This window comes from Rhinatrema bivittatum, chromosome 9 (genome assembly GCF_901001135.1).
Source record: "Rhinatrema bivittatum chromosome 9, aRhiBiv1.1, whole genome shotgun sequence".
In the NCBI taxonomy this organism is placed as follows: Eukaryota; Metazoa; Chordata; class Amphibia; order Gymnophiona; family Rhinatrematidae; genus Rhinatrema; species Rhinatrema bivittatum.
In genome coordinates this window covers 262,735,050-262,759,671 of record NC_042623.1, presented here as the reverse complement: position 1 = coordinate 262,759,671, position 24,622 = coordinate 262,735,050, and the positions used below count along the sequence as shown (strand labels likewise).

Sequence of the window (24,622 nt, the reverse complement as noted above, 5' to 3'; positions counted from 1 at the left end):
TGATGACCCCACAACTCATCAGATTTTCAGATAAATTTGCAAACATCAGAGACACTGAATATGCAAATTTGTCTCATGCATATTCATTGTGAACAACCTGAAAATCTGCTTGGCTGTGAGGTCATCAGTACAGATTAGGAAAATCCTGTAGCAGGGGTCCTCAGCATATCTACCGTGGTTATTTAGTAGATATATTTGCATACATTTCACTTAAGAACAAGGTTAATTTGGATAAACTAATTTTCCTGAAAACCAGATCTTTTTCCAGCCCTTGAGAACAGGAACTGAGAACCCCTGTTTTAGAATCTATTGCATTCGTGGACCCTTGGCCCAAGATGGTGTTGGCGCTACTTGCAGGGGAAACCACCACAGGTCCCCACTGTCGGGTTGGAAGGCTGGATGGGAAGCAGAGGCCAGCAGGAGCTTCGCCACTACCAGCCCGCATTCCCCGCAGGTTGAGCCCTTGGGTATTGGGGCCGGCTGATCTTAGGTGGGCCTCTGCGTGGATGATCCCAGGAAGTAGGCGAGAGAACACGGTGGCATTCTGGAGAGAGAGAGGCCTGAGGCCTGATGCCAAGGGCGGCACTGATCCAGCCCAGTAGGCCAGGCTAAGTGAAGAGCATAGTCAGAATTGGTCCAGGATATCAGAGGCAGGCAGCAGCAAGCGAGGTCCAGTCCAAGGTCAGAGGCAGGCAGCAGTGAGCGAGGTCAGGTCCAGTCCAAGGTCAGAAGCAGGCAACGGGGAGTGAGGTCAGGTCTGGTCCAGGTCTGGGAACAGGAGAACTGGAACAGCAACTTCAGAAAGCGAGAGCGAGAAGACCCATTGCCAAGGCAAGCTCTGAGTGTCAGGGCTTGCCTTGAATACCCGGGGTATGCAACATCATCACTAGAGGCCACAGGAAAGTTTCCCGCCACGGCACCTTTAAATCTGGGTCAGTGGCATGCGTGCCTAGGGACCGGGACCAGATGAGGCAGCATAGTGTCGCTCCCTTGCCGCAGCTGGGAGGTGGCCTAGGCAGAGGTCGAGGCAGCAGCATCCCTCCACCATGGAGAACCGAGGTCCGAGTGGGGTGCCGAGAGGTGAGGACGGGCCTTTTAGGACCGGGAATTGTAACAGTACCCCCCCCCCCCTTACGGCCCCACCTGGGGGGGTCTGTGCTTCCTGGTGTGAAGTGTGTATCCAGATTGTTGGAGACTGGCTCCCACAAATTCTCTTCGGGGCCATAACCCTCCCAGGAAAGAAGGTACTCCCACCTTCATCGCTTCTTCCTGTCATCGAGTACTTCATGCACCTGGTAGGTAGGATCTGGTTCAGAGGACTGCGGCAGAGGTTCAGGAGGTTTGCGAGATGGCCACGAAAGGATCAGCGGTTTGAGTAGAGAAACGTGGAATGTGTTGTGGATGCGCAAAGCGTGCAGAAGACGGAGCTGGTAGGTGACTGGCATCTGGCAACCGAGAATGGTCCAATGAATTTGGGGGCCATGTGTTGCGACGGCAATTTCAGGCGAATGTGGCATGTGCTCAGCCACACTTTATCTCCCGGGAGGAAGACAGGTGCTGGTCTGCGTTGAGCGTCCGTGGTCTTCTTGGTGTGGTTGGCGCCCTCCTGAAGCATCTTGGTCGTACAGACCTAGACCGCATGTAGAGCTTGGGCAGTGGCTTGGGCCACAGGAGAGGAGACAGATAGTTGTATGGGCAGTGGAGGCTTTGGCTGAGAGCCGTAAATGATGGAGAACAGAGAGGCTCCAATGGATTCGCAGACTTGGGAATTATGCAAACATTCCGCTCAGGGTAGCAGCTGCGCCCAATTGTCCTGTCACTTGCTGAAGTAGGCCCTCAAGAAGGTCTTCAGGGAGCGATTAGTGCACTCCACCTGCCCATTTGCTTGAGGATAGTAAGTGGTGATGAGACACAACTTGACCCCGAACTTTTGACACAGGGCTTGCCTGTACCGGGCTACAAACTGGGGTCCACAGTCAGAGGTGATGTACTTGGACAGACCATGTAGCCTGAAGACATGGATGAAGAAGAGCTGAGCCAGTTTGGGAGTGGAAGGCAAGGCAGGCAGAGGAATGAGGTGGGCCATCTTTGAAAAACGGTCCATAATCATCCAGATCATGGTATGGCTGTCTGACTTAGGGAGATCCACCACGAAGTCCATGGATACATGAACCCATGGGGCTTCTGGGGCCGGTAAGGGTTGAAGGAGCTCCCAAGGATGGCCCATGGGCAGGTTTTGTTGGGTACACATAGGCAGGGGCATCATGGATCATGTTGTGCCACCAATAATACCGCTACAGCAGGTTTAAGGTGCGGACCCGCCCGGGGTGCCCGGCGAGTCGGGAGTCGTGGGCCCATTGGAGGACCTTTTCATGGAGTTGGCTGGGAACTACCATTTTCCCCACGGCAAATGGAGTGGAGGCGAGCAGGTGGATATGAGCGGGGGTCAATGATATGCTGAGGAGTGTCAGGTGCGTCTACTGACTCAAAAGATCATGAGAGGGCGTCTGCTAGTAGATTCTTTTCTCCAGGGTTGTATCTGAGCTCAAAGTCGAAGCGGGAGAAGAAGAGCGACCAGCGGGCTTGCCTGGCGTTGAGGCGCTGGGCCTGCTTCAAGTGCTCGATAGGGATATGAATCGTTTTTTGACGATTTAAAATATCGTCCGATATATTTTAAATCGTCAAAAATCGTTAGAGGTGATATACAATAGGAATTCTCCCGATTTATCGTCAAAAATCGTAAATCGGGGGAAGGGGGAGGGAAAGGGGGAGGGAAAGGGGGAGGGCGGGAAAACCGGCACACTAAAACCCACCCCGACCCTTTAAAATAAATCCCCCACCCTCCCGAACCCCCCCCAAATGTCTTAAATTACTTGGGGTCCAGTGGGGGGGGGGGGGTGTGTGTCCCGGTGTGATCTTCCACTCTCGGGTCACGGGTGCGTGGGTTTTACGGTTGTTTTAGTGTGCTGGTTTTCCCGCCCTCCCCCGATTTACGATTTACACGATTTAAAAAAAAACAAAACCGCGACGATCCGATTCCCTCCCCCCCCAGCCAAAATCGATCGTTAAGATGATCGATCACACGATTCACATCTCTAGTGCTCGAGGTTCTTGTGTTCGGTATAGACAACGAACTGGTGTTGCGCTCCCTTGAGCCAGGGACGCCATTCTTCCAGGGCCAGCTTGATGGCAAGCAACTCGCGATCGCTGACTTCGTAATTGTTTTCAGTGGAAGAGAACTTGTGGGAATTAAATGAGCATGGATGAAGTTTGCCCTTGGGAGAGCACTGGCTGAGGACGGCGCCAACTGCCTCCGAGGAGGCATCTACCTCAACGAAGAACTTTCGGTTGGGGTCCGGGTGATGCAGACAAGGTCTTTTAAAAAAGGCCTCTTTGAGTGTCAGAAAGGCTGAGATGGCCTCTGGAGTCCAGCTGTTTGGTTCCACGCCCTTCTTGGTGAGGGCTGTGAGAGGCGCCTCAATGACTGAGTAGTGAGCAATGAACTGGCAGTAGTAGTTGGCGAACTCCAGGAAGCATTGGAGTGCGCACAGGCCAGAGAGACCAATCTTAGATGGACTGAAGCTTGTCGGGATCCATTGTGAAGCTTTCCCTGGACACTATATAGCCCAGGAAGGGGAGGCTCGGCTTTTCAAAAACTGCATTTGTCCAGTTTGGCGTATAGGTGATGGTCCCAGAGACGTTGAAGAACCTGGCGTACATCCTCGTGGTACATCTGCAAGTCCCGGGAATAGATCAGGATGTCGTTCAGGTAGACTAGCACTTTGGAGTAGAGCAAGTCCCAGAATATTTCATTCATCATTCGTTGGAAGACCACTGGGGCACTGCAAAGACTGAAGGGCATTACAAGATACTCGTAATACCCGTGTCGAGTATTGAAGGTGGTCTTCCAGACATCTGTGGGCCGGATACGGACCAGATTGTAGGCGCCCTGTAAATCAGGTTTGGAGAAGATGGTGGCCCCTTGCAGATAATCAAAGAGCTTGTTGATTAGGGGTAGTGGTTATTTGTCTTTGCGGGTGATGGCATTAAGACCCCTGTAATTGATACAGGGGTGCAGGGATCCATCTTTCTTAGTCACGAAGAAAAAACCTGCCCCTGCGGGTGATGAGAGGGGCCTTGGTGTAGTCCTACATTACCCAGGTCTTGGGGATGGAAAGTGAATAGACCCAACCCCGAGTGGGCGAGGTCCCAGGCAGGAGCTCAATGACGCAGTCGAATTTCCGCAAGGGTGATAGAATGTCAGCCTTTTGTTTGGAGAAGACGTCGGTGTAGTCAGAGTAAGGTGCAGGTATCCCAGGGGTTGCAGTGGCAAGGGAAAGAGACCGAGAACCCTCCACAGGAGCGACAGGCTGCATACAGGATTCTCGGCAATGAGGACCCCACTCAGAAAGCTGCAAGGTGGCCCAGTCGAATTGGGGAGAGTGGCATTGGAGCCACTGCAGACCCAGGACCATCGTGTGAATGAACTTTTCCAGAGTTCAAAACTTAATCTCTTCGTGGTGAAGGGCATCGATCTGCAGTTGGACGGGTACCATGACCAGGGTTATCCTCCCTGGCAGAGGGTCGCCAGGTATAGAGATGATGGACAGGGGTACCGCGAGCATCCTGATGGAGATTTGTAGGTGATGCGCAAGGTTTTCCCACAGGAAGTTCCCACCAGCCCCAGAGTCAACCAGGGCTAACATAGGAGAGGAGCAGGAACTGCAAGAAAGCTTGGCCGGAAGTGACAGCTGAAGGGCCAGATTGGCTGTGCCTAGGGTCAGGGCCCTTGCTGGCCCTAGGCCGGGGAGTTTCCCGGACGGACTGGGCATTTGGTCAGATGATGCCCTTCGGCCCCCCAATATAGACAGAGCCCCGACTGCCTCCTGCGAAGATGCTCTTCAGGAGATAACTTGCCTTGGCCCAGCTGCATGGGCTCTTCGGTAGTCTGAGGTTTAGAAGTTCCCAGGTAGGGGTCTTTCCCTGGTGAAGCCCAGTGGAGATGTTTTAGAAGAAGACCGACGGGTGGGCTGCAGCTCACGGCTGCGTTCTTGGGCCTGATGATCAGTATGACCAGCTAGGTCGATCAGCCCCTCCAGGGAGTCGGGCAACTCGCGGGCGGTGATTCATCTTTTAGTGGGTCGGATAGCCCATCCAGAAAGATGGGGCAACTGAAGTCCTCTTGCCAAGTCAGCTCAGAGGCCAGTGTATGGAACTCTATCACACAGTCGCGTAGAGGTCATCAACCCTGGCGGAGATGCAGAAGATCGTAGCTGGCATTCGTGGTCCTGCCCCGCATCATCGAAGGTTTTCCAGAATTCGGTGATGAAGCGAGGCAGTTCTTGGAGGAGGGTGTCAGAGCACTCCCAGAGTGGTGAGGCCCAAGATAGGGCCCTACCCTTAAGTCGTGAGAGGATAAATGTAGTCTTTGTCATGGAGTCTGGGAAAGCTGCAGATTGGAGTGTGACGTGCATGTAGCATTGGTTAATGAACCCTTTGCACTGTGCGGAGTCACCGTTGAAGCAAGGCGGGGCTTGCAGTGAAAGGTGAGACTTCTGAGGAGATGGCTGCACCAGGAGGCTGGGAGCCATGGGTGGCACAGTGAGACCATGACTGGAGTCAAGACAAGCATTGAGCCGCTCAATGGAAGATGCCAGAGCCTCAAGTTACTGCTGTTCTTGCTGGATCTTGAGTGCCAGGCCTGGAATAGCCTGTAAGGCAGATGCCTCAGCTGGGTCCATGGCCTTGGCAACCTGTTGCATCCGTGGACCCTTGGCCCGAGGTGGCGTTGGTGCCACCTGCAGGGGAAACCCTCACAGGTCTACATCGTCAGGTGGTGAGGCTGGATGGGGAGCAGAGGCCAGCTGGAGCTTAGCCACTACCAGCCCATGTTCCCCGCAGGTTGAGCCCTTGGGTACTAGGGCCAGCTGGTCTTAGGTGGGCCTCTGCGTGGATGATCCCAGGAAGTAGACGAGAGAGCACAGTGGCAATTTGGAGAGAGAGAGGCTGAAGGCCTAATGCCAATGACGACACTGATCCAGCCCAGTAGGCCAGGCTAAGTGGAGAGCATAGCTGGAATTGGTCCAGGAGATCAGAGGCAGGTAGCAGCAAGCAAGGTCAGGCCCAGTCCAAGGTCAGAGGCAGGCAGCGGTGAGCGAGGTCAGGTCTGGTCTGAGGTCAGAGGCAGGCAGCAGTGAGCGAGGTCAGGTCCAATCCAAGGTCAGAGGCAGGCAGCGGTAAGTGAGGTCAGGTCTGGTTCAAGGTCCGAAACAGGCAGCAGGAACAGGAGAACTGGAACAGCAACTTCAGGAACTCAAGCAAGCGAGAGCGAGGAGACCCATTGACAAGGCAAGCTCTGAGTGTCAGGGCTTGCCTTAAATACCCGGGGTATGCGACGTCATCACTAGGGGCCGGGGGAAGGTTTCCCGCTGCGGCCACTTTAAATCTGGGTCAGCAGCGCGTGCATGTGCCTAGGTGCCAGGACTGTATGAGGCGGCGTGGCGTCGCTCCCTTGCCGCAGCTGGGAGGTGGCCCACGCTGAAGTCGAAGTGGTGGCATCCCTCCGCCACGGAGTTGCTGAGGGGCCGGCAGGAGCCGAGCTGGGGAGCTGGGAAGTGGTAGGGCTGCGACGGGGTCCAGTGGGTACCGCCAGGACGAGACGGACCGAGGCCCAAGTTGGGCACTGAGAGGTGAGGACGGGCCTTTTGGGACTGGGAATTGTAACAGTCAATGAAAAATTAAAAAAAAAGATTACATGAAACACTGGAAGTCAAGCGATCTCCTGGTACTCATGAGTTCTGATTCTACATTCTCTCTGACACGCTGAGGATAACTTTCTAAAAAATAAGTACAGTGGCATATACATGTGTATATGGCTGCGAACAGATATACGCAAGTATTTATAACCCATACATATGATATACATGTGTTTTATAACATATGTGTATCTCTTTCCCGCAGCATACATGCGGATGTAGGCTTATGTACGAATACATGCAATGCATTGAAACCACATACATTAAGGCATTGAATGCACTACTTTTCCTACCTGTTTTACAGTTATACATGTGTATGTTTTACATGTCAAAGTAGAACAGGACTAACTCATGCAAGTGAGTCGTAGGTAAGTCGGACAATTTAAAAACATCCGCATGTTAATTGAATTGGCTACTTTACCAATTAGTCCACCAGTTCATCCAGTCCTTCTTCAGGTCATCGAGACCTTCCTGATTATTCAGCCTGAACTGCACCCCCAGTTCTCCCAGACCTCCCACCCACTCAGTACTACACAATAAATATATTTAATATCACTTATGCCAGATGTAAAAATACATGCGTAAGTTGCAAATGTACATCTGTGTCTTTAAAAACAGCAAACTTACACTTGAAAATGTTGGCCCCGCCCTGGAATGCTTCTAGAATGTCCCTTATTTATGCATGTATTTGTGGACATAAAAGTGAAAATACACCTGTAATTTTGACTTTTAGAAAATACAGAAAACTCGAGTAGAGGCTACGTATGTGCATATATGCTCATTTTTACGTGCATAAAGTTTTGAAAATTCATGTCTCTACGTGACATCGCGAATGGCCATTTTATCATCTCAACTGTAATTGGGTAATAATGAAATGCATATTTTTCTCATTCCCCCTCCCCTTCAGAGGCTTTTATGCAGATCAGACATTAAAATTAATTGGGCAACCTGACTTTATGCCCGTACAGATAACTATATTTCTCATGTGTTTTTGTTGTAAATCACATTATGATCCATGCTTAGATGAGCTTTATTACTATTTTTTATTCTTATTGCTATTATTACTTTATTATTAATCTCCTGATGGACAGGGGATTTGTTTGTTAATACTCCCTCAGGCAGAGATGATAATCTCAGATAATACCACATTTATTTGCTTCAAGATTGTGCTACTATTAGTTCATAATTTTTTCTTTCCTTTTTTTTTTTTTTTTAAAGAAGCAGAAATATAAATATTCTGTGCAGTCTAATGGGTATAAAGTGACATTTCTAACAGCGATGCGCTGGGTTCCAGCCAATCACATTGAACATTCCATGTAGCTCGTAACATTAAATACAGTTTACATGTATCTTGTACAAAGATTGTTATTGCGTAAATCTTCTCTTACAGATACAAACATGGGACTTATTTCTAGGCTCACCGTCACCTTCGTTTGTACTGTTGCCATTGCCCACATGGAGGCAAAAACTACTCAGCCAACAAAGTACACCAAGAAGTCCGTAGATTACGAGCTCGTAAACGATTTGGAGGCCACCGTTGTCCCTCCCACCGATGAGACCGGCTTCACTGACATATTAGAAACGAGTGAAACCACCACCGAGCTATCTACGGCTAATCCGGCTTTCAAGACAGCCACAACGCTTTTTCCATTTGAAAATTTTACCCTGGAGACGAGTGATTTCTTTTTCAACTGCTGTGACTGCTGCTCCCTGGGCGCGGGGCAAAAAGGAGACGCCGGGGAGAATGGATTGCCAGGTATTTAAGATTTACTAGGACAGGGCATGCTTCCTAATGTCCCCGTTACATTCTGGGATTTCAAAAGGGCGAAAAGCTCCAGCATCTAAAAGCAGGGGGGACCCCCCAAACACTGTCCTCGAGGGCTGTGACCCGGTCAGGTTTTCAGGGCTGCCACCGCAATTAATATGCATGAGATCTATTTGCATGCGTTGCCGCCGTTGTATTCAAAAGGATTTTCATGCACATTCATTGCAGAAATCCTGAAAACCCGACTGGATTGGGATCCGCAAGGACTAAGTTGGGGAACTGCTGCTCTGGAGCATGAAAACCAGTGAAACCCATGCATGCAAGAATGTGGATCCTCCATTGCTAGAAATGCCCGGAAACCCAGATCATGCAAAAAAGGAATGCTACTCCTAAAACCGTGATCACGTATTTTTTAGCATTTGATATTATATGTTAACACGAAGCTAAAGTTTCTATGGCATGATTTTTTTTTTTTGCCATAATTTAAATGTCATTTACATTTTCAAAATATATGAACATTTTTAATTTGTGCTCATTTGTATTGTATTAAATAGGTCAGAAAGACAGACTCTCTTTGATAAAGGAAGTACAAGCAGAGGGATTTTAGGGGGGATGTCAAGTTCTTACATGAAATGTTTTTCACTATACAAGTAAATCCTTTTTTGCTTCCATATTTACATCCCTAAATTAACTTAACCTCACTGAAATTATTTCCTGCATTTCAAGCACAGGATAAAGATGAGTTTAACAAGGAAAGCCATGCCATTACCGCTGGTTCATCAGGCAAGATTAGTTAATCTGCGGTGAATCTGACCCCGCTTTCAAAGTTGTTTCTTTCATAGACTAGGAAGAAACACTTTTGAAAAAAGAAGCATTGACGTTTCTTGTTAAATACTTCAGTAATTGCATGGTAGTTAAACGCTAAAGTCGTCAACAAGGGAACAGGCTATAAATTTCATTAAAGATCTACAAAAATTGAAATTTTTTGAATATTTTGATATTTGGAAAAGCTTTCAGGTGTGTGCTAATTCAACCCTTTTTGTGTGCACACGACCATGTGGCCAGTGCATGCACCCATGGTTTTCTGGAAGCCTTTTGCAAAGAATCATGGTTGCTGAGTGGATCCGCTTGGATACATAGAGATCACCTCCAACTTCTTTGTTGAGCCTTGATTCCTAGAAATCCTTTTGCAGCTCAAATGAAGCAAATGGGAGTGGAGCCCGTTTGAAAGAAGGCTATAGGGCAGGTCCACAGTACCTGGGTACAAGGCATCCTCTTTTCCCATGGGCCTGAACTTTGAAAGGCAAAATCCACAGGGAGTTGGCCTTTGAAAAGTTACCTGCATACCCGGGGGCTTGAAAGCCCCATGCACATCCTAAAAATCTCTCCAAATATCTGTCTGAAATACAAACCAAAAAGTTAATATATTTAATAATTTTATATTACTCTTGAAATAGATGTAGGAAAATATCTTGTGAGCAAAGGCAGTAAAGCACCTTAATGAAGAACAGGAAAGGAAACTACATTCAGTAGAATAAACTAGACTATTTATTCAGGGCCTAGAACATTTCATGTCTGTTGTAACCCAGTTTCATCTCATTTTTATTACACATTTAATTCACACAGTTTTGGACTAGAGTTTAGACAAAGAATTAAGACAGTCCTGAAAATAGTCTAGTGTGCTTTTTGAGTTAATCTTCTGGAATAAAAATGTACCCCCCATAGCAAAAACACAATGGGTTTTTTAATGACCATAGAGGCAATGGAACTAGTGCTGAAGTCTCTGAGATCTTGAGTTTTAATTTACATTATTTACATGTTCAATCTCCTCGTATTCCACATCAGTGGAAAAGACAATTGTCAATAGAATAGAACCGTGCCAGATATCTCACAGTGAGCAGGACTATAAACCAGAGAGGTCTCATATCTACTCAACTTGTACGTTTATATTAGAGGTTGTGCATTAGGTGAATGTCTTTTATCAGTGACATATTGTGATATTTTATATAATTTACAAAAACGTATAACAATTTTAAAACGTGTTCACGGACAAGGAAATAGACAGCAAAAGACCATTATTTTTTATCTACTGACTATATTCATAAAATTGACTGGCTTCACGCAGAATTGTCTATGCCCAAATTTACACCTGTTTCATGCAGGTCGTAACTGGTGCTTGGTAACGTACAGACATACTTTCAAAAATAGAAAAGTATGTGTGCAAGTCATAGCCCTGCCCCGGGTCCACTCTCTGGAATGCCTACTCCCAGTTTGTGTAAAAAGGACACACAAAACCGGGATATATGCATACATTTATGCTCGCTGGACATTTACATACATAAAGCTGAGTTTTATGCATATAAAAGGCTTTGAAAGGCTCTAATAAAAGTAAGTAAAAGAAAGCATTTTGATATCTTTCTGTTTTATTGGCACAGGTCAAATGATAAAGAGATTTTTTTTCCCGTATTAAAATGAATCAGAATCTATAGTGTTGCTTACAGTGTCGGCCTACATGAACCAGTGTCTTGCTATGAAAACGAAGGGTACGAATCTCAGGCAGTGATGATAGTTGAATGACATGCAATATTCTACTCTTTAATACTTGAAAGGTTGTGTGCCGTCCAATGAACCTATCACATCGCACAGTCACATCTATGGAATAATGTTTTTAAATTCGTATTTATGGACCAGAAATTGCATGCTTTCTTCGGTCATTTTCTGAATGGCAGCTGATTGTCCTTTTTTTTTTTTAAATTCTAAAATGTCCAGGTCCTAAAGGAGAAGTGGGAGATATTGGCCCGCCTGGTTTAGTAGGTGCTACTGGTCCACAAGGCCTGAAAGGCTACAGAGGAGATAAGGGTATGCATGTGCTTTCATTTCTACAGCTTTCATAGGCCAAAAAGAAAATGTCAGGGAACATTTCTAACAGCATGCATGCTTCTCTGACAGATAATTCTTTTTAGATGTACATGACTCAGGGGTAGCATTGCCATGTGTTTCCTCTTGCAAAGTACAGGCTGAACTGTTTTAAATGCCACGTAAAATTGGTGTGCCACGTTTCTTTACCAGTTGCTGATATACTCTATTGCTAATCTAAATGCATTGGAAGACGGGCACTCTCAAACGTTTTTAGAAAATGTTAGCGCACTAATTTAACTTGAACTGTAAATTTATCCATCTGATTATACTGGGTATTAAACAACATTCACAGCAGAATTAACACTAAGGGCCTGATTTACTAAGGATTTTTTTCCCATTCTGTGTCTATGGTGAAAGAAAAAAGCCTTAGTAAATTAAGCCCTAAGTATATATATGACAAATGTGGGCAGTTCATGTTATAAAGGAATGGATACATTTGCGACAGATGCTTTGCTGTCTGTCCTGATGCAGGATATGCTGTGGTTACCTACACTAGCAGACTTTATGACATGCTTATCTTGTTATAAGAAGGGTTCATTTATAGTTTAAGATACATTGGCTGCTGGTTATGACTAATGTTCTTGTCTTCTATGCCGTCATTCCTTTGACGATTGTTAAGTGATACCAATCAATGTAAGGACAGTTGGAATAAAATGTGCACACTTTTCCTTGAGATTAATAAACTGATTGAAGGGAGACCGACTGACCCATTGCTGTAGGAACATAAGAACATAAGAACTTGCCATGCTGGGTCAGACCAAGGGTCCATCAAGCCCAGCATCCTGTTTCCAACAGTGGCCAATCCAGGCCATAAGAACCTGGCAGGGACCTTGAGATGTTCCACACCTGTCACTATGAGCAAGGTTTTCAGTTAGAGGGACTGTGGTTAGGCTGTGGCTGTGGAAAAGCAAAACTGCTTTTGCCACTTCTCAATCCCAATGATCCAAAGCTGTTTCCACCTCCTCCTGACTCTGACTGAGCCAAAACTGCTGTCTCCTCTTAGCCTTTCACAGGCCCAAGTTTCCACCACCTTCGTTTATTACCATAAGAAACTAGGGGAAGATAATTTGTCCTGCTTTTATAAGGATTTGCCAACAGAAAACATCTTTCACCTTAGGTAGACTATGGGGCTTTTGTACTAACAGGTGTGAGTGCTAACGCCCACATTAAGCGTGTGTTAATGAGCATTTAGCTCACACCTATGTATGAAGTGCATAAACAAGGCAAAAAACAACAAGGGGACAACCTTATGTCGTGGAAGGATTTTATTGTTGAATTTTATTTTCTAAAGCACATTTATTTTCTAAAGCACATTTAAAACTAATCGGAGAAAGTTCTTTTTCACTCAACGGACAATTAAACTCTGGAATTTGTTGCCAGAGGACGTGGTTAGTGCAATTTGTATAGCTGTGTTTAAAAAGGGATTGGATAAGTTCTTGGAGGAGAAAATCCATTACCTGGTATTAATTAAGTTCACTTAGAGAATAGCCACTGCTATTACTAGCAATGGTTACATGGAATAGACTTAGTTTTTGGGTACTTGCCAGGTTCCTATGGCCTGGATTGGCCACTGTTGGAAACAGGATGCTGGGCTTGATGGACCCTTGGTCTGACCCAGTATGGCATTTTCTTAAAGCCCGACTCCGGCCGAGTTTCTCCAATCAAGGCTGCATCAGGGGCTCATGTTGCTTCAGATGGTTATATAACTACATAAACAATCTTTCATGTAATAAAAAAGTAACAAAATCAATCCTTAGTCATATAGAAGACTACACTGCTTCAAAGAACGAAGTGTGTTAGTCCCGATATTCAGTTGTTTATGTTCCAAACTGAGAATTATAGCTTAGGGTTCAAAAATCCGCAGACCAAATCGCTAATGCAATGTTAACAAGGTTGTCCCCTTGTTGTTTTTTGCCTTGTTAACATTGCATTAGCGATTTGGTCTGTGCCTTCAGTTCTTTGCTGACAGGATGGAGCCAATTTGCTTCTTGCCAGCTGTGGGACGACATTCAAAGTAATACCGGTGACACTTTCACCCATTTGTGCCAAGCACGTAAGTCAGAATGAGTAACTCCGTTTTAGATTTGGCGCCAAAGCAGGAAGGAGGGAAGCTGTTTCTTTTCTGCCAGCCAAGACTTAGGGGTGGGGGGGGGGGGGGGCTTTCGTCAAAGTAATTGAGAATCTCAGGGGAGGTGGGGTTTTGTAAGGCCAAGGCCTGATTTCGGCTGGGGGAGAAGGGGAATGGTTCTAGGTTTGGAGGTTCAATATCAGTTTGCGGGGGTGGGGATGAAGTGTGCGCATTACAGGGAAACCTGGAGACCATATTTCTGTTTGTTAGGGGATAGGAATTCGTCTACCGGGCCTTTTCACTTTGGGCTGGTTAGTACAGGGATACCTGATATGCTGCACATGGCCGAGTTTCCATAGTCAGACTGCCTTACACGTGGCCACCGTAACACTGCCACATATCACTAGTTTAGCAATTACTGAGTATTAATAACAAGCCAGCATAAAATGTCCTCACTGTCTGACTTCATGCATTTGGTTACGCTTCAGACCACCTTTCACCTGTACTTTCAATACTGACTTTTTCACTGTTTTAGGGCACCGGCTTCTGCTGATTCACCTTAAGAATGCACCTGAATAGCTCACAGCGTCATTCTGTTAGCGCTGGATGTGGATGCTGCCTTCTTCTGATGCTAAAATATTGAGCCTGGCATAGCACGCTGCTAACTAATGCTGCTCCCGGGCTGCACTGCACTAGGCTGATAGAGGGATCCATTAATTTTTCTGAGATAAAACATTTTCTGGCTGTACGCAGTAACAAGCCACTTTCACAGCACCGCTTATAGTTCTCTCAGTTCCTTGCTGTTTTCCCACAGCTTATTTTCCATCCTGCTTTATGGTCTGTTTCTTTTGAATTAAAGGTACTGAGGGCTATGAGAGTCCGATTCCAGAAACATTGATTTCTTGGCAGGATTCCTTTTAACGGGTGCTCGCTTCTGTGCGATTGCCTACTGTGACCTTTACACTTGACTTCCATTTCCTGTCAAGCACTTTCACGTGACTCTGGTGCAGGGGGTCAGCAACACCCGACATGAAGGCTGCATGGTGCCATGCGAGCAAATTCCTCTGAGCGCTCCCCTAGCTAAAAAAATAAAAATAAAAAAATACCGGCACTGCAATTGTTCTCAAAATCCATGGGCTGGTCGTGTTAACCTTATGGGGAGAAGATTAGAGCAGTTATGGTGCTGAGGGGGCGGAGACCATCATGAAGGCCATATTTTGCTATTGTAAAATGGAAACAAATAATGACAAATAAAAGCACATTATTATTATTTTTTTGGGCCTGGCAGTGTTCTTCTGCCCCTTTGTGCTTCTTGCTCAATCATAACCTGCTTCCACTGGGCTATGCAGCTCTGAGTCTTCACGGGCAGCTACCCAGGGATGGTCGCCAGGTTTATAACACATCCAGCCCAGACATTGCGGTGATAGCCCTTGGACAGGTTCCAGTTTATTTTTATTTATTTATTTAGCATTTTTTATATACCGAGGTATAGCAGAGTTGCCTTCACTCCGGTTTACATACAGAACAACGTGTTACATTGAACGATGTTTGAAATTTAAAAATATCAAAAAATTAACAATAATGAGCAAAGACATAACAAGGAGAATGAGTATAACAGGATAACACAGGGTGGAAACCCTGAGTAGGTGAACAGAGATATCTGGGAACATTGAACACAGAGGACATCTGCGTCATGAAACAGGGAGATTGATTGAAGGAGATATTGAAAGATAGCAGGCTATGTTAATATACTATAAGTTCATTATAGAAACATAGAAACATAGAAATGACGGCAGAAGAAGACCAACCGGTCCATCCAGTCTGCCCAGCAAGCTTCACACATTTGTTCTCATACTTAACTGTTTCTCTTGGCTCTTAGTAACCTTATGTTCTAATTCCCTTTTCACCCCCACCATTAATGTAGAGAGCAGTGCTGGAGCTGCTTCCAAGTGAAATATTAAGTTTGATTAGTTGGGTAAGCGGCAGCATAGCTCTCTGCCATGAAGCAGAGGGCAATGCTGGAAATGTGTGAAGTATCAGTTTTTCTTTTCCCCTGTCATTGAAGCAAGGAGTCATGCCGGACATGCACCGAAAGTGAAGAATGCCTTGAAAGTCACATTAACTATCATCAAATATTGAAAAGCCTAATAATTGGTAATACCTATAAGCCCATGAACCCACCCCTGTTTTTTTTTCTTTTTTTCTTTTCTTTTTTTAATTGGGAGATGGATGCCCTTCATCCTTCTACTCTGTGAAGGTGGACACCTACCACCGGCCACTGGCATCCCGCTCCGTTAATGCCTCTGTGGCTACTGCCGCTCCATGCAGTGTTTTACTACCTGCTCTTTATATGCGTCCTCTAGAACTGATGGATCCCATCCCTGGGTTTTTTTATTATTTATTTAATTGGGAGATGACAGCCCTCCATCCTTCCGCTCCGTGAAGGTGGACACCTACCACTGGCCACTGGCATCCCGCTCCGTGAATGCCTCTGTGGCTACTGCCGCTCTGTGCAGTATTTTACTACCTGCTCTTTATATGGACACCTACCACTGGCCACTGGCATCCCGCTCCGTGAATGCCTCTGTGGCTACTGCCGCTCCGTGCAGTATTTTACTACCTGCTCTTTATATGTGTCCTCTAGACCTGATGGATCCCATCCCTGTTTTGTTTTTTGTTTTTGTTTTTTATTTAATTGGGAGATGACAGCCCTACATCCTTCCGCTCCATGAAGGTGGACACCTACCACTGGCCACTGGCATCCCGCTCCGTGAATGCCTCTGTGGCTACTGCCGCTCCGTGCAGTATTTTACTACCTGCTCTTTATATGCGTCCTCTGGACCTGATGGATCCACAATAAGTGTAGTCTTTAAAAGATTGGCTGAGTAGCCAGGATTTTAGGTCTTTTTTGAAGGATTTTAAGTTTTCTTGATTGGTGAGGAAATGAGGTAATGAGTTCCAAAGTTTTGGGCCAATAATGGAAAGGGAAACACTACTGACAGCCACTAAGAGTCCCCACTGAGCGATGGATGAGACTCTTTTCCACCCCCTCTCCCCCTCCCCCCCCCCCCCCTTCCAGGGGCTGTGAGCTCTGCTTTTGCAGCATCCCCTGCTCTGGCCCGCCCATGGAGCACAGACTGGGTTCAGGAATTCAACCTGGGTCTTCCTCACAGCCATGCCAGTACTGCCGCTGAGCTGGCCCAAGCACAACATTTCTTCAAATCAATATGGTTTTAAAATGAAATCAATAATTTATTTTCTATGGCATTGTAGAAACGTTTGACTAGGTCTCCTGTTGAGCTCAGAAGAGCGGCATTTTGCTGTCGTTAGGTATTACCACTGGTTGATTAATGTGTTAAACACACATTCTGCACTTCAAATGAAATTGACAAGAATCAGATAATCAAATCACTAACAGGCCTATCCTGTAAAGTGCGGCCGCGTTTACCCTGCTCCTAAGCCGTTTTTAACTTCGTTTTCGGCCGCGTTAGCCCTTCCTGCAATCCCGAATCCCCTTTAACCTACTCCTACCGCGTCCTAAATTCCCTGGGCAACCCCTTCCGCCTGCGGCATGCATATTGCATGCAAACGAGCGAATTAGCGCGATGTTGCATGCAAACGAGCGAATTAGCTATTCACCTAGCATCCCGTAACCCGCGCCCCGACTAACGCTACCTTTCCCTGCTGTTTTGTCGCGCGTTTAACCTGCAAACTTACCGCCTACCCTGACCCAGGCGGTAGAGGCATGGGTAAGGGTAGGTGGAAAGCTTTCCCCCAGCCCCCGCTCGCCTGCCCCGGCCGCGATCATGGGTGCCGGTCTCCGTGGCAGCCCCAGTCCTCTCCCCTGCTCCCGAAGCCAAAAAAAAAAAAAAAAAAGCGTAAAAAACGTTGCAGCCCCCCTCCGATGTCCGGACTGGGGCTGCCACGGAGACTGCAACGGCAAAGCGACATTTCAGTGTCCCCCCTCCTCTCGGAGCAGGGCGCGAAAAGCTGCCTTGCTCCGGGAGGAGGGGGGACACTGACAGCGGCGAAGCAACGGCGAAGAAAGCGGCGAAGCGACATTTCAGTGTCCCCCCTCCTCTCGGAGCAGGGCGCGAAAAGCCGCCTTGCTCCGAGAGGAGGGGGGACACTGACAGCGGCGAAGCAACGACGAAGACAGCGGCGAAGCGACTTTTCAGTGTCCCCCCTCCTCTCGGAGCAGGGCGCGAAAAGCCGCCTTGCTCCGGGAGGAGGGGGGACACTAGCAACGATGAAGCAACTTACTTTTCTGAAGCCATCATCAGGAACACATGCGATCGTAGCTCCTCCCGATGAAGACAAAGATGGCCGCCTGCACGGGGAAAGCGTGCAATTGGCCGCTCAAGACGTGATGTCGTGACGTCACGTCTTCAGTGGCCAATTGTACGCTTTCCCCGTGCAGGCGGCCATCTTGTTGGGAGGAGCTACGGGAGCCAGATCGTGTTCCTGCTGATGGCTGATGGCTGCAAAAAAGATAAGTTTTGCCGGCGTCCAAAAGCGACTTACTTTTGGGATCTTGACAGATCCCAAAAGTAAGTCGCTTTTGAAAAAAAACAAAATTTGCTCCCCTTTTTTTTTTTGCTTCGCCGCTGTCACCTCTTCTCCCCCCTCCCGGAGCAGGGCGCGAAAGCAGCCTTGCTCCGGGAGGAGGGAGAACAGACTGACAGTGGTCAGGTCGGGTCCGGGTCGGGGGTCCGGGTCGGGTCCGGGCTGGGGGAAAGCTTCGCCGCTGTCATCTCTCTCCCCTCCTCCCGAAGCAGGCCTTGCTCCGGGAGGGGGGGGAGAAGCGCTGTCGGGTCAGATCAGATGGAAAAGTAAGTTGCTTCGCCACTGTCATCTCTCTCTCCACCTCCCGGAGCAAGGCCTGCTTCGGGAGGAGGGGAGAGAGATGACAGCGGCGAAGCAACTTATTTTTGCATCCGATCGGACCAGACTTCCTGGTATCTGTCATTTCAAATGACATTTGAAATGACAGATACCAGCGTGGCGTGAAGCCTTAGGCCCGCGCACCCAGGATCCTGTATAGGCGCTCTATCCAGTATCCTGGGTTGCGCGGGCCTAAGGCTTTTCGGACGCGGCTTACATTTACATATAATTAGGCTTCAGGATCGAGCGGTAGGTGAGCTGCATTGTGCGGGCGGTAACCGCGGGTGCCATAGGCACTAACGCAGCTCTTCCTACCGCTCGGTACTGGATCACCCTGTAAGAGCAGTTGCTGATTTCCCCCAGCTATTGTATCTTGAACACAAGCAACACAAGAACTGGTCAGATCTTAGTTATGTTTTGCAGTCCGATTTTCCATAGATGGAGGCTTGTTTTCATCCAATTTTAGACACATTTGTCATGTTTGCTGACAATCGGTTTGTCTGCCCACACACATGACTCAGCGGCACGAGCATTGTACAATGGCTGCGCGCTGAATGTCATGGGTGAATCACAAGTTTGGTTCAGCTTGGACCATTTAGAGACCCATCTGCAATCCAAATGTTAGGTTTTATCAATGTGTTCCATATTTGAAGTGGAAGAGTAGAGCAGGCTGTGAACCAGGGAACCCAGTGTTCAAGTCCTGTTGACGCACCGCGGGCAAGTCACTTCAACCTCTATTACCACAGATACAAAGTTACCTTGTAAGTCCACTAGGGAAATACCAACAGTACCTGAATGCAGTCAGCTTTGAAGCATTATAAAATGTGGTATGTAAATGAAATAAAAAAAAAAAAAGAAAGATTTGCAAGGACATGTAATCTTACTTTTATTTAGGGAATGCAATAGGGAAACTAGAACTACAAGTCCCTGCATGCAATAGGGTAAATCCAGGACTCGAGCAACCTTGTCTGATGTATCTGAAGTCATTTGGCAACCTTAACAAATGTGCCCCTATTTTATACAATGTGTGACTTTTTCAACTTGTCAGATTTGAAACAGAGCTACTACTAGGAGTTACAGACGTGTATTAAAGCATGCAATATGTTGTGCCGTAAATATGATACTACAAGTTATAAAACTAATTTACAATCCTTTAGGAGAGAAAGGGGAACACGGCGAACAAGGAACAAATGGGATTCCAGGTTTTCCAGGGAAGCCTGGTGAGCAAGGTATGCAAGATGCACCAAACCGGCTTTTTCTTTCTCTTTCTTTGCTTCTCTCTAATTCAGGGGTGGACAGGCCTCAAGAGCCGCAAACAGGCCTGCATTTCAGGATATCCACAGTGAATAAGCATGTGATAATACTCGATGCAGCAAGGAATTCAGCGTGCGAAAAATAGGAGCCCAGACCTGTGTTAAACTGTGCACTTCTCCATTTAAGTACCATGTTAACGAAAGCATTAGCTATTTTTCCCCGATGGAGAGAAGTACATAGGCTTAGAACATGCTTTCTTAATGCTGGAAATTTAACTTCTGGTCAGAGCTGGCGTAAAGTTACTAGGGATAATCGTGGTTTATGGGGGTTGAACCCGGAGGTCATGGTGTGGAGATCCTCTGCAGTGCTTCTCATCCCACTCCTCGGGGCACACCTAGCCAGTCAGGGTTTCAGGATATCCACGATGACTGTGCATGAGATAGATCTGTATGAACTGCTTCCATTGTATGCAAACCGCCTTCATGCATAGTCATCGTGGATATCCTGAAAACCTGATTGGCTAGGTGTGGCCCGAGGACTGGAATGAGAAGCACTGCTCTAATTTAAATTTTAAGCATAAAACACAATTTGTGCACAATTCAAATTTTGTGCGCAAAAAACATATTTTATGCACAGAGAAAATCCTATGGGCCGGATTTTAAGACCAACGCACGGGCGTAGATTTGTACGCGCAACCTGGCACGCACAAATCTACGCCCGATTTTATAACATGCACGCACATGTTATAAAATCCGGGGTCGGCGCGTGCAAGGTGCACATTTGTGCACCTTGCACGCGCCGAGCCCTAAGGGAGTCCCAATGGCTTTTCCTGTTCCCTCCGAGGCCGCTCCGAAATCGGAACGGCCTCAGAGGGAACTTTCCTCCCCCCCCCACCTTCCCCCTCCCTTCCCCTACCTAACCCCCCGACCTTTATTTTAGAAGTTGCGCCTACCTCCGGGCGGGTATAGGTTGCGCGCGCCGGCTGAGTGCCGGTGTGCGATCCCCCGGCACAGTCGCTTTGCTGGAGGCCTCGGTCCGGCCCCTGCCCTACCCCTTTCACAAAGCCCCGGGACATATGCGCATCCCGGGGCTTGCGCGCGTCGCCCGGCCTATGCAAAATAGGCTTGGTGCACATATCTTCCCTACGCACGTAAATCCAGCTGGATTTACGTGCGTAGGGCTTTTAAAATCTGCCCCTATGTGCACAGATTTTATTCTATGCATGCAATTAGGTGAATTTTCAAATGAGCCATGCGTGTAAATTTAATATACTATTGTAGCAATTTTTAAAAGCCATTTACCTTCATAAGTGCACTTTATGCAGGTAAAACCTATGGACAATCCAATGGCTTATATTGTAGCAATTTTCAAAAGTCACTTATACAAGTAAAGTGCATTTACACATGTAAAACCCAATTTTAAGCATGTAAATGCTTTTGAAAATCAAGACCCAATTGTTTTGTGCATATACTTCATGCTTTATGTGCAGAAAACACTATTTGTATGCACAAAATATGCTGTCTGTATAAAACATATTTATGCATGTAAATCATATTTTATGCACAGTAAGCATGTTTTCTGTGCATATTTTTTTTGACTTCCAATGCATTGCATACCATTGTTACTGCATAAGAACTTAAATTATTTTTACTTTTTAGCACATGCATTAAGAAATTGTGGTCTGAATTTCATCTTATTACATTTTCTTCATAATTGGAAGCAAAACAGAAAACCTAAAAACAACTACAATCATTTAACCCACATTTCAGTCATCTCAGAACTTCAATCATCCCAGAACTCCAGCATTAAGCAAAACAAATTTAAGAAGATAAATCTCTTCAATGGCCTTTAAGAAGCATGAATAGAAAAAAGAAATACAATTTAGGCATCCCAAAACATAGGATCCCAACTCTGAAGATTAACAAGCACTCTCCAAGTTGATTGTGCCATGTAAAGGTCTCCACGCTCAAGAGATACCTGGCAATTGTCTTTTGCTCTAAAAGAAAGTTTTTTTTCTATCTATAAATATTCCATGAAGTTTGAAACATAAATGTAAGGATGGGATGTTTAATTAATTCCAGTGATAAGAAATGTTATGTCTGGTTGGAGATGTTAATATTAAATGGTGCTTAATTAAAGCACTGGACAGTAATGGAATTTGGCATATGGAATATTTGCTCCAGTCACTTGGTGACCAATTTCAGCAGGCATTGAGACAGGTAAAGCCAGTTTGTTGCAATAGGTCAATAAAAGAAAGTAACAATAAAAATGAATATTCAAATTAACATTTTAATAAAAAGTATTTTTTTATTCTATGTTCTAATAGTGATATTTCCCTTGGCAGTGAGCCTCATTAATTTTCCTTAGTTTACCTTAAAATACCCTCACCATCTGCTCTGACCATTTAATTATCTACATGGGCAACTGAGAACCTATTTAATGCTTATGCTCACTGCCATTGGCACTATTGCTTATAAGGAGCAAATTTCAAACTCCACAGCTCATTTTCATACCCCAGTGACCAGCAAGGTAATTTTTCAAAGGGAAACTCAACACAAAGATAGGTAGCAAACTAACCCCTAGATTTATCAAAATGCTATATAGGTAATTACCCTGCTCCCATATCGCATAGGTAATTTCCACAAGGAGCGATAAAGTTATCGCACCTGCGCTTCACACGGAGGATTAATCCACTGTGGAAAAGGTTTTTATCGAGAGAAAGAAAGGGTGTGGGATTTGGGGGGGTGGGGTAGGTTTGGGTGGCAGTTTTACATACACAGTAGGAGGTACGAACAGCAAAGTTGACATCACCGAAGATTTTCTGCCGTTTGAATTGATGAAAGGTACAAGAGGAGTTGATTTGTAAAATGTGCTCTCTACCTGATAAAAACCTTTTCCCCGGTAATGCACAGCTAATGTGGGCACAATGCACAGAAAAAAGGCGCAGTTATTTCTGGCGTTAAAACTCGCGTTGCTGTGCGTTGCATTTGACGTTAGGAGCCGCTCACTACTATTAACTCTGCCCAGACTCCTCCCACTTGCATAGCAAATGTGACATTTGCATTCTAGCGCATGCTGTGCTATTTAAGTCAAGAAAGACCAAACCAAAATGACCAGGCATGCGTATTGTTCATATGGAATTAATAACATTACTGTTTATGTCTTTCAGGTGAAGTTGGCACTAAAGGGGACAACGGGAACCTTGGTCTTCCAGGCTTAAAGGGACAAAAAGGATCAAAAGGTGATATCTGTGAGAATGGTACTAAAGGAGATAGAGGTGATAAGGGAGACCAGGGCTTCGGAGGCCTAGATGGTGAAAAAGGAGACAAGGGTGACAGAGGGGATTCAGGTGAAAAAGGAACCTGTGGAGAGATAGGGGAAAAAGGAGAAATAGGAAGTTTTGGGGATCGGGGAATAAAGGGTGAAAAAGGGTGCAAAGGAGACTCTGGAGAGAATGGCATGAATGGCATAGATGGAGTCCCTGGAGTCAATGGCGAGACAGGCTTGAGAGGTGAAAAAGGGGATACTGGGCCCATTGGTATCATGGGACTCCTTGGACCAAAGGGCAATCCTGGCAGCAAAGGGGCTCGGGGGTTGCCTGGGAAAAAAGGTGCGAGAGGCCAGAAAGGCTCCAAAGGCGAGAACTCAAAGACGGAAAGATCGGCTTTTAGCGTTGGCTTGTCCAAGCCATTTCCACCGCCAAATGCTCCAGTCAAATTTGATAGGATTTTTTACAATGAACAAGAAGATTACAGCCCTTTATCGGGGAAATTTAACTGCACCATTCCAGGAGCTTATGTCTTTGCCTTTCATGTGACAGTGAGAGGTCGGCCTGCTCGAATAAGTCTTGTTGTCCAAAATAAAAAGCAAGTTAAGAGCCGTGAAACACTCTATAGCCAAGAGATAGACCAGGCATCATCCATGGTCATCATGAAATTAAGTGCTGGTGATCAAGTTTGGCTAGAGGTGGCCAGGGACTGGAATGGGATCTATGTTAGCAGTGAAGATGACAGTATATTTACAGGTTACCTTCTGTATCCAGACGAGGACACCGAGACTTTACTATAAAATATGTTAAGAACCATGCCATGAAAACAAATTGAAAACTATCCTATATTTCTCTAGCTTTAAGGGCAAATAATGAAAAAAATATGTCACTCAAATAAAGTATATTGTACATTTAAAAAAAAATAAAAAATATTTACAATATTTGTAATGGATCAGTTATATTTAACCACACATAAGTTCATTGATTTTAAATTGTCTGTTCCTCTACTGAATCACCAATTTTGAGATGTTGGAAAATAATTATGATAAATGCACATGGAAAGTATCTGTTTCTTTAAAAGAACTTGTATAGACTAAAAAAATATAAACACTTTGTAGCTGAAACCACAGATGTGAAAATATGTTTAGTGAAATGTAAAAGAAAAGTTTTATTTGAATTATGTATAATAGTGGCCAGCAAGTCACCAGACTGTACTTAATCTGCTGTGGAAATTGTTGAACATCTTTGAAATATTTGACAATAAAAGTATATTTACATTGCTTACTTGTTTTATGTTTGATTTATACAATTTTTTCACTAAAACACCTAAGAATGTATTTTGAACAAAGTAAAGGCTGATTGCATCATCATAAAAGGCCAAAGGTCAAGAAGCAGAAATTTGATTCCATATTTTTTATACAAAATAAAAAGAAAAATACAGGAAGTTAAACTGATGGGGACCTGATGGATAGGGCTAACATTTCTTTCCATCTGGCACACATACTTTGCATCCACAGCTATCTGCTTTTGGTGGGAAAAATGTACTAGAACCTGGTCCTTGCTAGTCTGATGTTCAGGATAACCACAGATTAACATGCATATGATATATTTGAATACAATGGAGGCAGTGCATGGAACTCCATCTTATACATGTTCACGGCTGATATCCTGGAAACCAGAGTTGCCCGGTGGTCTGGCAAGTGAAAATG

General features: G+C 45.8%; 1 protein-coding gene across 9 annotated transcripts in view; it reads left to right on the top strand.

Moving 5' to 3' along the window:
- OTOL1 (otolin 1) overlaps nt 1-24,195 on the top strand; it is a 102,906-nt gene extending 78,711 nt beyond the window's left edge. For all 9 annotated transcript variants that reach the window (XM_029616413.1, XM_029616416.1, XM_029616411.1 and 6 more), the window contains 4 exons: nt 8,146-8,511; nt 11,290-11,379; nt 19,549-19,620; nt 22,815-24,195. In XM_029616413.1, coding sequence (XP_029472273.1) covers nt 8,146-8,511; nt 11,290-11,379; nt 19,549-19,620; nt 22,815-23,713 — 1,427 coding nt within the window. In that variant the 3' untranslated portion in view covers nt 23,714-24,195. The remainder of the gene's footprint in view (nt 1-8,145; nt 8,512-11,289; nt 11,380-19,548; nt 19,621-22,814) is intronic.
- The last annotated feature ends 427 nt before the right edge of the window (nt 24,196-24,622 follow it).